Source organism: Erigeron canadensis, chromosome 3 (assembly GCF_010389155.1).
Source record: "Erigeron canadensis isolate Cc75 chromosome 3, C_canadensis_v1, whole genome shotgun sequence".
In the NCBI taxonomy this organism is placed as follows: Eukaryota; Viridiplantae; Streptophyta; class Magnoliopsida; order Asterales; family Asteraceae; genus Erigeron; species Erigeron canadensis.
In genome coordinates, this window is record NC_057763.1 from 29,840,108 (window position 1) to 29,853,682 (window position 13,575).

A 13,575-nucleotide genomic window follows, 5' to 3' on the forward strand; every position below is an offset into this window, starting at 1 on the left:
GCCGGCGTTGAGTAGGGTAAGTTCTTGACGTAAAAAGAGTAACATAGTTATCTTAGAAATAAAGAGATAGATATTGTAAAAAGGGTATATTGGGTATATTATAAGCTCAAAGATAATGTTAATTATATTAGTAAGGACATTGTGTGTATTTTAAAGGTAGAATAATTGAAAGGGTAAAGAAAAGTTTGTTTATATAACTAAAAATAAAAATAAATTAGAATAATAAACATGAATAAAAATATGTGGATAACCAAACTACATTACAAGAAGAGGGTCTATAATAATATGACTACTCAAATATAAAATCAAAGCTAATGGAGCCCATGTATTACCATATATAGCCTCTCATAATCTCATATAATTAAATTACACGGACGTCGGCCGTATCAATCATATCAAATTAAAACAAGATAAAACACAAAAGATTCGGATTCTAGATGACAAATCTCAATCTCAAATCAGATATAAAACTTAAAATAGTGTTCTCTGAGCCCATGTTACATACATTGTCATATATGATCGTGTTTCACCTTTAAAATATTCTGTTTTCTGATTTTCTGTATATGAATCAGTCCGAGTAATCCACATGAGATGTTCCTGTCCTTTATGTAGATAAGTAGATAACGACCCCATGTATTATGTAAATAGGGAATAACTTAAATGATGTTAACATCATCTAGTTAGATCATGTTACTCTTATAAACCATGAAAATCATGAAAGGTTTTTTGACATATATAAAAATTTCATGTAAGTAACTTTGTGAGTAAATATCATTTAAGTTCGATGATGTTAACATCATATAATATTTTCCTTATATAATTTAGTGCATGAAAATACATTGGGTAATAGTAGCTCACATGAAACATGTTTTTGTGTTTGCAAGTTGTGTATTTACTAAATTTCTCATTCTTTCCAAAAATTAGTATACATTCTACAATTATATTATAATATATGTAGCTTGTTCTAAACGTTCAATACTATAAATGAATCTAAAGAAAGAAGTTTCATTACTCCATTTACTTTGTATTACCTTCTATAATATAGGAATAGAATGTGAACAGTAGTTTTTTCCTTTCCTGTATTTTCAGTATATATAATATGTTTAACAACTATAATTCATGAAACTTAAATGGTGAAGTGGTTGAGACCTCCGCCTTTGGAAGGGAAGGTATCGGGTTTGAAACCTCCCATTTTTTTTTTTTTTTCATTTTTTGAGTTTTTGAATTTCTAAATTATACATATATTTTTATACCATTTATGTTTAAGGCTTTTATAATTATTTTATATTGGGTTTTCTTTTACAATTTCTATAATACTTTGTACCAATTTTGTTTTTTAAAGGTTTTTTGGTTATTGTTATAACTTTTGTACTCTTTTTTGCTAACATTTTCTCTTTTTTTTAACATATTTTTTACGACTTTTTTTTTTGTAATTTTATAATTTTTCCTTTGAAAAGTTTTTAAACTTTTTGCATTCTTTTTAACCGGCACCGTAAAAAACATCCGGCTAGATATGAATACACGCTTCAAACTCGACGCCGCCCAACGGGCGACATGTGAACCACCTAGTTACAAATATCCAAGGTTACAGAACCCGTTAAAAGCTACCAACACGGCCCATTGAAGAGTTGAGAGTCTTCGGGTATATGAGAAACTTGGGAGTCTGGGAGTCAAAGCGGCCAAAGCATAGAAAAGATATATAAATTGAATGCTTGTAATTGATTCTTAGGATACGGAATGCCAGTCCTATGATACACCGAAACTCCAAACAAGTAGACGTACCCGTTTAGGAAACTCCATGGGAACAGAAACTCGTACGAAACGTTTCCTTGAAGTTTCCGTATATACCAAAACATTTCTATGAAGTTTCCATACCGTATCTAATTAATATTAGGGTTTCAATGAGTTTATTGTATTCCAAAGACGACTGTCATCTTGCGACTATACATACCCTTAAACACAAACCATCTAAATATACAATTGAGATCACCATCAAGCTTTTTTTATTCCAAAATTAATTAGTAAAAATTCAATCTATGATCAGCGGGTCACAATCAAGCATATATTATAAAATTATATATATAATTATACTTAATCTCTCAAGTTTCTTTTACTCAAACAAATTTATATTTTTTTAATATTTTTATTGCCGTATCTTTGCCGTACCCGTATCCTAAATTTTTTAGTTTTGCCGTTTTCCGTTCTCGTATCGTTTCGGTGCTACTTAGAATGCCACTAGAAAATGTTTAAGGAAGGTATAGCTCGTATCTAAATTTTCACATATACGTTTGATAAAAACCAAAGGGTTGTACAATATGCAAGTGTGATGGCGTGATTGATGCTTGTGGCGACTCTTGGTAATGGTGATGATGACGTCGAATAATATAAAATTTAAATAAAATTGATGTAAAAAATGTTAATAGAGATATTTAAAAAAAAAAAAACTAATAATATAAACTAATTCATTAAAAGTAAATTGATAATATAATTACGAAAAAAAAAAGCATCATTTGTTTGTAATATGAACCCATATTATATTTGATCGGCTTCGCTTATTACCTTTAGCAACTTTTGGGTCGACTAGTTCCCAATTAGTACATTTGGTAAACTATGTATAGATACTAGAATATTGTTTCGCGTAATACGCGGGTAAATATATTTTTATACTTATAAATATATATCTAAAATACTATATATTTTCTTAATTAATAGTTAACAAATTAAAATATTCAATTTCACTTTATTCTGTTGCTCATTAAGTTTTACTGATTAAATAAATTATTCAATGTTAAAAGTTATTATTTATCTATGTCATCACAAATATCTCGATGTCATTCGGATTTTTATATCATATAATACTTTTGATAATTTATTTTATGTTGTTTTTATATATGATATTAACTATTATTCTATTGGATAAGATATAAGATAGTATTATTTTATTATTAGGATATATATTATAGCTATTAATCTATTGAATAAATTATATTAGAATTATTGGGTAAAAATTGTAAATTTGTGATGAAAAATCAAAAAATGTAAATTAAATATAAAGGGAGATTTTTTTGTATAGTTATAAAAAGTATAAGTATTAATATTGTCATTTAATAAAAGATAAAATAATTAAATTTAATCTAATGGTTCTAAATCAAAAATGAAATCCATCCAAGGGTTATTGTTTGTTTAGGAATGAATTTAACACATTGTTATCTATATATATATATATATATTGGTAGATTTAAAATAAAAAAGGAAAAGAGAAAAAAGTTAAGTGTGTGTTTAGTTGTGCAACATGTTTTTTAGTTTACCATTTTTAATTTCTTAGAAAATGAAATGAATTTTTCATCTCCAAAAAATAAATGAAAATTTTGAAACGCACGCATTTAAAACTAGATTAATACCCGGTCGGTGACCGGGTTACCAACTAAATTTATTAGTAATATATCACACATTGCGAAAAATATACGTCTTATAGTATAATATTGAAATTTATTATGAAAACGGGCATATGTTAAGATAAAAAATCTTGTATTTTTTTTGGTGTAACATATATGAAGTCGGTTATATATGTACTCGATCTTATATGAAATTCGACTTGAAACTAACCTGGAAAAACTGGGTTAGGGTTGTAAAATCTCGACCCAGTAATCTGTCAACTTGAGTTTTTGGGTCGTGGTCGGGTTGACCTTTTGGATTAATAGATCAACCCGTCGACCCAAAAATATTTTTAAGTTATATAAAAAAAATTAAAATAAATCGACCCATCAACTCATTTGATCAGACAACTCACAACCCATTTACTTGAAATCAATCTGCCAACCACCAACCATATCACCTGAAATCAACCCACCAAACCATTTAACTCGTAAACTTTAGTTTTGTTGGTTGGTGCTTGGGTTTCTGTTAACGAACTGACAGAGTTACAGGTTTTGGTTGAGAAATTTTAAATTATAATTATAATTATATACCGGTATTCCGAACCCATTAACTCGAACCAAAGATAATTATACTTATATTTATTTTAATTGTTGTTCTATATAAAGTTATTTACTCTTTCATACAAAATTTTAAATTATATAATAACTTGCTATAAACTTTTAAAATACATTATAGATGATTAAAACATCATGTTAAGTATATTTCTAAACATTACATTGTATTTTATCTATATAAAAGAAAAATATATATAGGCCACATAATTTAAAACATTATTATATATCTGTAAAATTTAAAATCAAAAATCTTAATAAATATATCTTGTAAAAAACTATATGACAGTAAATATGATTGAATTAATAAAAAAAATATATGGATATTCTAAATAATATAAAACTAACAAAAATAATGGATGTGAAATAATGGATTAGACTCGTAGAGTGAGTTATCCTGATAACCTCTAAAAATCTTTTAAAATTTAGGTTTCACGGCTATCTTGTTCACTTTTCTTAAGAAAAACACTAATAATATATCCCCCCCCCTTAAATAAATCACTTTATGATTTTTTAATTAATTAGAAAATCATTTTTTTAGTTTTTGTTGTTGTTCAAATATAAACTCTTAATAATTTGTATTACATTTATATATTTTACCTCTTCCATTTGAATAACAAAATATTACCACTAATCATAGCTAGATTCACCATCCTCTTTTTTTTTCCCACCTAAACAAACAAAAAGACAAATACACTTTTGATATCATTATGCTCATGATGGTATTTTATAGCTAAGATGTGACATTCTCATCTTTGTCTAATTATCAAGATCTACATCAACCTTCCCATCCCGTCAGCCACCATCTCCGACGAGACCTTCCCGTCGAGAACAACCATCATATGGTTGAGAGTGAATGAATGAAAATAAAGAGTACGTGAAAACTGAATAGAAATGAATGGTTGTGTAATGACATTGACAACCCGTTTTAAAAATGGTTCAAAATTACGACGTTTTAATTCCAACCAATTTAAAAATGTTTTTATTTTTTTGTTGAATTTAATTTTTTAAATTTTATTTTCTAACTCATAATGATAAACTAACCCTAATGCAACTTTCGTATATTGTAAGTTACATAATTATTCGTTTAACCTGGTCACTCATCGAATATTAAGCTAGTTTTTATTATTATAAAAAGCGACATGTTTGAAAATGGGTTAAAAATGAGAAGAAAAAAAATCATTAAAACGTTGCCAAATGAGAGATAGGAAAAAGACGAAATAAATCTTAAACATGTTACCATATATATATATATATAAACTACACATTTAGTATAATTAATTAGTTATCATATCTAGATTTTTAATTTCAAGAGCCCAGATTGATTTGTAAAACTAACTTCAGTGGTCCAGATCAAAAGTTCAACTTTATTTTTTTCTCTCTGTTCTACCAGCAATATATATATATAATTAGGAAATGAAAAACAATTTGAGACTTCCAACATTTAGAAAAAGAAATATGATAAGTGGAAAACAACAAAAAAGTGTTTTCTAATTTAAAATAAAAAAAGTGGAAAACAGTGTTTTTTGTTTTAATGTAAAATATTTTTGAAAAACTATGATTTAGACGTGTTTTTTGTTTTCTATTTTTTTTTTTGGAAAACAAAAATGAAAAACAATGAGTGTTTTCCCCACCTAAAAACACTCATCTTCTACGTTTAAGTTATCTTTCCTTTTTTTTTTTTCTTATTTTCTATTTGTCTATTTATAAATTCTTATTCCGTTTATTAACCATTAATCTATACTGTATTATTAAAAAAATAGCTTCTTATTTATGAAAATTTGTATAATATTTACATATAGCACCCTTTAAATTTTTTATATTAACATTACCCACTTAACATTAATAATTAAATTACATTATCAATCATTTATCTTTCAAAATATCTCCATTAACCATTTACAAAAATGACTTCTATATCAGTAACTAATTACACTACTCGACGCCGCCTCCGTCGCTAAGAATCGCCCCCACTATTACACTGTCGTTGCAAAGACTACCACCGTATTATACAGGTACAGTAGTATATATATTTAAAATACTTTAACCGCGCGTTTTTAACTGCGTGTGCATATAGATATGGTTTCGTCAAATTTGATTGTTTCACGTAGATATAGACAATAGCTAGCGTTATTTTACTCTGTAATAACTTCAACTTAAAAAAAAAAAGAAACACAAACCAAACATCTGATTAAGTATATTTAAAAATTAAAACAGTAACAACAATAATATATCCAACAACACGGCCAAGTTTAGGATAACTAATGGGACGTCGATCTCCTAGACAAATTGTAATTTATGATCACAAACGAAGGTCGTGAACTAATTAAACCCGTCGTCTTTTATTTTACATGTTTAATAATTAAAGGATCGTACGAATCATATCGTTGCGGACGTAGGTATGAACACGAAATGATCGCTAGGAAAGAAGTGGCAGACCGACGTGGTTCCTGGCTTGACTCCAAGGACACCAAACGAGACATGGTTCGGGCTCCAATGAGACGTATCCATGTGACAAACACTCAATGCTTCGACCAAATCACCATCTTCGCCTTCTAAAGACACCATTAGCACTTTGTTTTCGCTTTCTTGGCTATGGCAATAGAACACCGCATATGGGTATGGCATGGTGTGACAAGCTACTAATTTTGGTGAAGGTATGTTTTGTGAGATTTCAATAACTTTGTATTTTTGTAAAAGTCCACTTGGCGGATTTTTGAAGTGGTGTGTGGTCAAAGTTTTGAATTGAGTATTTTGTCCAAAAATGTTTTGTGCAAAATCGTGCACGGATTCCATTGAAGTTGCACAAAATTTGGTCTCACCCTTAATGGGCTTGACTTCACATTCTTTGAGTGTGCTTTCCATGGCTATGGCTTGTGGCGAGCCTTGTGAAAAACCGAATAACCGAAGGAGGTTTGGGAATTCGGCAAACGAAAAAGGGATATTATTTGCTTCTTGTTTGGACAATATTTGGGATGAGGAAAGGTGTCTATTTGGGAAGTGGATTGACATAAGTTCACCTACTTTTAGATCTTGTAACATGTAGAAAACCATAAGTTGAGGGTCTTTTTTATCTGAGGAAGATGGATTATGGCCATGATCATGTTGATGCATATGATCATGATGATGATGATTGAGATCATGATCATTATTTTCCATGGTATTGAGTCTTATGACATTAGCTCCATCTCCTTCTGCAAGTATCTGCATATAGCTCAAGAAAATGTCAAGGGTCAATGATAAATCTACAACAACATTTATGTGTCTTTTACAACAAGTAGACGCATGGTATTGCAATATGTATAACTGTATGAAGCAGACAACTGATGTAAATGACAAAAGTTTGTTGTGGTTTTATCATTATCCGATCTATAAATGAAAAATATTTAGCGATTCAGGATTGAAAGAGTGAGAATTACCAGCGTAAGAATAAGGAAAAGAACCCAATTAGAGCCCATGGGCGTAACTTGTAGTGTGAGGGTGTTTTTCAATTGATAAACGAGGTGGATGAAACCTTTTCTATACTACACATCAAATGGAGGAAGGTTTGGATGAGAAATGAAAATAAGTAGATAGAAATTCAATTTTATGGCAGAAACCTTATCTATTGAAATGAAAATGAAAATGAAAATTCCATGTTAAACAAGCTTCAATTCACTAGTATAATATTAAAAATGATGAATTGATAAGATTAATAATGTAGTACAAAAATTTGAGAGGTTGATTTGTTTGTCCATTTGCAAAGTGCGTGTCGTTCAAAATTTTTTTTGTAAAAGTGCGTAGTACAGTTTACCGTGAGGGGATGGGATCGAAAAATAATATTCCTTTCCATCCCGTTATATATTTTTTTTCTACTTTTTTTTTCTTGTTTTATATAATAGTGATTAACTTATACCAATATTATATACATTAAGGGTGCGTTTGGTTTACGGAATGTTTTTGGGAGGAATGAAATCTTTCAATGAAATTGGAATTTGAAGAAATGAAATTTGACGGAATGTTTTTAAATTTTTGAAAATTCAAGTGACGAATGGAATTAGATTTCTTCTCCCACCCTCAAGGAATGGAGATTCCATCAAATAAATGAGTGTTTACATTCCAATGGAATCATATTCCTTCATCTTTGAACAACCAAACACACTAAGGAATGAAATCTCATTCCAATTCCATCAAGTTCCATCAGAATCTGTGAACCAAACGCGACCTAAGAACTCATTTAATTTATATAATTTATATTAAATGTTTTATACAATACAAACAAAAAATTTATGATCAATGTTAACAGTAAAAACTCAAAAAATCAAATTGATACGTTTAAAATGAAAGGGTATTATAATAATAGATTACCCTCATGCGACGGGATGATGTTGACGTTAATGAAACGTGAGAGCCGAGCGACGATAAACTATTGTAAAAATATGATATAAATATTTTATAAGAACTTGAATGATTTAATGTTAACGGACAGAAACGGAAAAATAATATTCAATTCATATACCCCAAATTTGGGGCATTTTCTCTCCTAAAAAATTAAAATACATTTTAATGTGTGATAAATTTATAATTTGGGCTTCATGTTTTTAGCAAAGGGGCATTTTTTTATTAACACTATATATTACGATTATTATTTACTTGATCCATCTATTAATCTTACTAATCTTGAAATTTTTAAATGACATAAATCATGTTGCGTTATTTTGATTCTAAATTAAAGGAACCCACCATGAAAGTAATGTTAATTTCTCATAGATATTTAACATCCTACTATCTTTTAATTGGTATACGTGTATAGTTTTGAGTCTTCTAGTATTTCACTATGCGATAGTTTTGATTATATCCGTTCCTATTCTTTTAATTGATACGTGTATATATAGGAATCGCAAAACAAGTATTAGATGGGATGATTGGTTATCAAATCTCCTTTTGACATTATAATTTTATAGAGAGCTCGTCTTGAGCTATCTTTTTTTCATTTATGATATAAAAATCGGGGTTAAAAAAAAACATCCTACTATCTTTTATTTTTTCTATTTCCTTTTTCTCTTTTGAAACTTACATGAACACATGAGCGGTACTATATAGGGTGCAAGGGGACCAATGTTTTTTACAAATTTTAGATTTTGTCATGTATTATTAAATTTTTTATCAATTTTTAAAATTTCCTTATAAAATTTTAACATTTTGTCACCTTCGAAATTTATTTTTTATTGGTTTTTAATTTGGTTTTCTTAAAGAATTTTTCCTAATACCGTTTTCAGAACACGCACAAAACCTCCTCTCTTTCTTATGTTTGGAATTTGGATAAAGCATTACATAATTATATCTGTTTTGCGTTTTTCCTATGGGTGCTACTAGTGTGACACATACTCAATACGTGGGTTAACAAAAACTTGCCATCGAATTTACCCTATAGCATTCTTAACCGGAATTTGGCCTACACCGTGCGTACTGCGAAGAGATTTCAGGGAGCAGAAGATATCATTTTTTAATATATCGAGATTTAGATAAGTATATGGAAATGACTATATATCCGTTTAACCGAATGACGGTTGTATAATATGGTAGCCATGGGGGCCAAGCGTCGTACTTACGACGTAGGTTAGGTATCTCCACGGAAGGGGTTAATGTAAAGCTTAATATTGCGGAGCTGCTTATCTCATTTTTTATTAGCAAATATGAAATATTATATAAATAGCCACCTAACAACAAGATGTTAGAGAATCGAATTACATACACCAATATCCTATACGAACCAACTACACAATGAATTAACCCCCGAGTCTCACATTATTGTTAAGTTTGTGAAAAGAATGAAAAACTTACGTAAATTATTAGTGATTTAATACATAAAAAAAACGAGTCGTCATTTATTTTCACCTCACGGTGTTTTTATGCAAACTCAAACTAAGCCCCTAGGGGCTAGGGCTCCATACCCCCGAAATAACCACCAATAATAACAATAACCAAAAGCACGTAGTTTACAACAATCCCATTAAGACATCGTATACCACACAAAAAATAAAAGATGGGAGATAAAATTACTAGCAGCTCCTTTTGGATCTTAAGGATACCATTATTGTGACTATACCTTAATCTCGGCCATAACGAATTCCTACTACGATTTTAATATGGTTGAAGGTAAAAGGTTATTCCTAAGTCCTAACTTACGAAATACACCAAATGTGGAGCCATGATTGTTAAGAAACAAGTATTCAAAAATATGCTAAAATGATGAATCATTCTAAAGATGGTACGAAAATAAACAATATTTTTCTATAAAACCAAAGGGCCCTTGAAAGGAAACATAAAACAGAGAGTTTCTTGTAAGTTTAGGAAAAAATCAGAAGATATACTAATTAAAGCAAGCCATCAATGATGTAGTGAACAATAATTGGCTCCTGTGAAACACATCCCATCTTTTTTTCGTAATTATTTGAAAGCAGCCATCCCTTCTCGATTTTAATAAGGCGGCTGGTATCCTGACAGACTTTTGGTAATTAAATCAGACTATTTGCAGTTATTATCGCTGCAAATATAATTAAGCTATATATAATTAATTAAACAAAAATCTTATTCACTTATAAAATATCACAAAATCTAATATCTAAAAGCTAGGAAAGGGCACTATAAATAGAAACCACCATATATTCCATTGCATTCACTCACTAACCACACTACGAAGACGCACACTGACTTCCAATGGAGTCGTCACCTATCTTTTTCACTCTGGTCATATCACTCATCATGGTAATTAAATAGAATAAAAAAAATTATTAATATGCTTGATTATTATATATTTTTATTAATAATCTTATGGTGCAATTAATATATGTTTCTGTATATAAATTTTCTAGTTGTTGTTCTAACTTCTAATGTGCTATTTTTCATACGAATCGCAACAGATTGCGATCAATATTGTAGATGGTAGGATAATTCCTGGAGAATATTATATGCAAGACTCCCTTGTCCAAGGCACTTCCGTATCCGCTGTCCCCATGAAGAAAAGTGATTGTGACAACTTGGCAAAGGCTTATGACAATGATACGGGTCTAAAAGGTAAGAAAAAAACTGACAAAGAATTTGAACCAAAACCAAATGTGTCGATTTATTATAATGGTATGAATTTAAAAGGTAAGAAGACCTCCTATGACAAAAAGTTTGAACCAAGATCAAACTTTTGGGCTGTATATGGCGATGATGAAAACTTAAAGGGTGCAAAGAAGTCTCAAAACGACTTTGAACCAAGACCGAATATCTCTGTTTATGATAATGGTATGAATTTAAAAGATAAGAAGACCTCATTAGACAAAGACTTTGTACCAAGACCAAACGGCTCTGTATATGGAGATGATGAAAACTCAAAGGGTGCCAAGATGCCTCAAAACGACTTTGAACCAAGACAGAATGTCTATGTTAAAAACAACGCTTGAACCAAGACCAAATGTTTCATTCTACGTGTGTTAAGCTTCTATATATCGATCGTTAAATTAGAAAGCTTGGGGATGTGTTGTAATCATGTAATGGATTGTGAAGTTTGTCATTACTTTGAAACAAAAATAACAATAATGGCACTCATGTCTTGTAAACTTGCGGTTGGATGAATTTGTATAAATTTCCATTCCTTAATCTACGTCTCTAGTATATGCTTTTGTTGATCAAGTTAGGTTTTACATAAACTGATTTCATCTTGAAATAACACTACAACATTAAGCCACTAACCCCTATTTGTTCATACTTTTAAAAAGAAATTAAAATAATTTGTAAATTTGTTCTCGCATGAAAAAATGTAAATTTTATACACATTTGCAAGTCTGAAATAATTAAATGTGTCTAACGTCATTGGTAGTTATTAAAACATAAACTTGATAATTCACGATCCAATTTTTTTCATCTACACTAATTTCATATTCTAGATCTCTAGTATTTCGTTCCTTGCAATATATATTTCGAGTAATGAAAAGGAATGAGTATAAACAAAGATATTTTTATTTTTCTTGTGTATCAAAAGACCATTAGCCAGAAGCTGATTATTGGTGAGAATTGAGTGTATCATGCCCTTTAATTGCGAGAATATATAACGTTTAGTTATTGGAAAAATAGATAAATTTGACATATGATCATGACAATACTGTTTTAGATTTGCACATTCCCCTAGCTTTCACTCTAAGGCCTAAGAGCCTCATGTTAGCCTCATGTTAGTGTCATGTTAGTATATAATCATGTAAAATAAATGTATGTCTGGAAATGATTTAAGCCTACGGGGTCACACGAAATGACACGGTAACTCTATATTATTAATTAATATATTAAAGTAATATAGTATTAATTAGTTTGATCACGAAATCATTAATTTAAAAAAGATAAAGAGTTAATTGTATTTAAATTAATTAGAAGAAGGATTAACATGTGAAATAAGATAATTAGGGTTGAACTCTAATTGTTAATGGGGGGCCGGTTTTTGTAGGCTCAATTAGAGGCCTTAATTGACTTGTTAACCAAGTCATTATACCCTAATATCTCCCTATAAATAGAGACTTAAAGCTAATGGAGTGTTTGGTATGATGGAATGAAAAGGAGAGAAAGAGAATCGGAAAGACTTCCCTTGTTTGTTTGCGACGAAGAAAGGGAATGAGAAAGGAGAAAGAGAAATAAATTAGTGAGAATGGAAAAAAAAATTTTTTTTTTTTGAAGATGTTATATGTAATAAATGTATTATTATTTAAAATTTTATTTTTTATATGTATTCATTCTCTGTAGGTACCAAACAACAGAATTCATTCTCTTTCCAAATACTCATTCTCTTTCTCACTATTTCCATTATTTATTACATTTTCATTCTCTATGATTCCCTCCTACCAAACACCTCCTAAGGATTTTAAGCATTCATTCACATAAGATAAATCCTCTTCTTTTCCTCTCTTCTATTTGGCCGAACCTCTAAAAGGTTTTGGTCTTGTATCATTCGAATATATATATATGAACCTTCATATAATTAACGCTAGGTGACTTGATTTTATGCTACAAGTTTGTTTTCGGTTCATGGATTTCGAAGTACATGGGGTTTCAAATGAAAGGGGTATAAACAAAGGGTTGTTTGGTTCGTGATCAAGGTACTAGCATACGATATAAGAGGTGTCTAGTGTGCGATCGTGGAGGGATTTACTTCAAATCCTTTAAAGTTCTTCACTTTATCATCTACGTTAAAAGGTAATACTTAATCCTATTTCAAGGTCAATTATATGATTACATGGTTTTATTTGCTTCCGTTGCATACTCATGAATAATGATATTTGTTATATATTTCAACTGCTCAGCCCCTGCGATCCCGCTATATATTTATTATTATCGTTTGTGTGATCATTATTTATTTATTTTGTTATTATAGGCAAACATTTGTCCTTTATATTAATCATTTAAAGGAAAATCATCACTGGAAAGCAAAAAAATTCAGATAGGGTTCGTCCACATACAACCAACAAAAATTTGGCAAAAACACTCATTTTTTTTGGCAAGTATACCATTATACGCCCGTATCTGTTAGAGCTTTGAGCAGAAAAGCCAAAGTACCATAAGGAAAGTATCTAAC

At 29.7% G+C, this 13,575-nt stretch overlaps 2 protein-coding genes across 3 annotated transcripts; one reads left to right on the forward strand and one right to left on the reverse strand.

Moving 5' to 3' along the window:
• Positions 1–6,160: 6,160 nt before the first annotated feature.
• LOC122592668 (BURP domain-containing protein BNM2A-like) lies at positions 6,161–7,637 on the reverse strand. The gene is made up of 2 exons (XM_043764952.1): positions 7,409–7,637; positions 6,161–7,193 (listed from the first exon to the last, which is right to left on the reverse strand). The coding sequence occupies exons 1-2, from the start codon at positions 7,445–7,447 to the stop codon at positions 6,369–6,371; spliced, it is 864 nt and encodes a 287-aa protein (XP_043620887.1). The 5' UTR covers positions 7,448–7,637; the 3' UTR covers positions 6,161–6,368.
• A 3,013-nt stretch (positions 7,638–10,650) lies between these two features.
• On the forward strand, positions 10,651–11,619 carry LOC122593904 (organ-specific protein S2-like). Of its 2 annotated transcripts, XM_043766360.1 has the most exons (3): positions 10,651–10,736; positions 10,892–11,045; positions 11,121–11,619. In XM_043766360.1, exons 1-3 carry the CDS (start codon positions 10,689–10,691, stop codon positions 11,417–11,419), a joined length of 501 nt encoding a protein of 166 aa, XP_043622295.1. In that variant the 5' UTR covers positions 10,651–10,688; the 3' UTR covers positions 11,420–11,619. The 2 variants fall into 2 exon arrangements, with proteins under 2 accessions (XP_043622295.1, XP_043622294.1); XM_043766359.1 differs by having other exon boundaries at positions 10,892–11,619.
• Positions 11,620–13,575: the final 1,956 nt, after the last annotated feature.

What these genes read in the sequence shown, in the direction of transcription:
- LOC122592668 (XM_043764952.1), bottom strand. Translation starts at nt 7,447, where the DNA reads ATGGGCTCTAATTGGGTTCTTTTCCTTATTCTTACGCTG. An exon ending in TTTTCCTTATTCTTACGCTG is followed by an intron (nt 7,194 to 7,408) that starts GTAATTCTCACT and finishes AGCTATATGCAG; the next exon opens with ATACTTGCAGAAGGAGATGG.
- LOC122593904 (XM_043766359.1), top strand. Translation starts at nt 10,689, where the DNA reads ATGGAGTCGTCACCTATCTTTTTCACTCTGGTCATATCACTCATCATG. An exon ending in TGGTCATATCACTCATCATG is followed by an intron (nt 10,737 to 10,891) that starts GTAATTAAATAG and finishes GAATCGCAACAG; the next exon opens with ATTGCGATCAATATTGTAGA.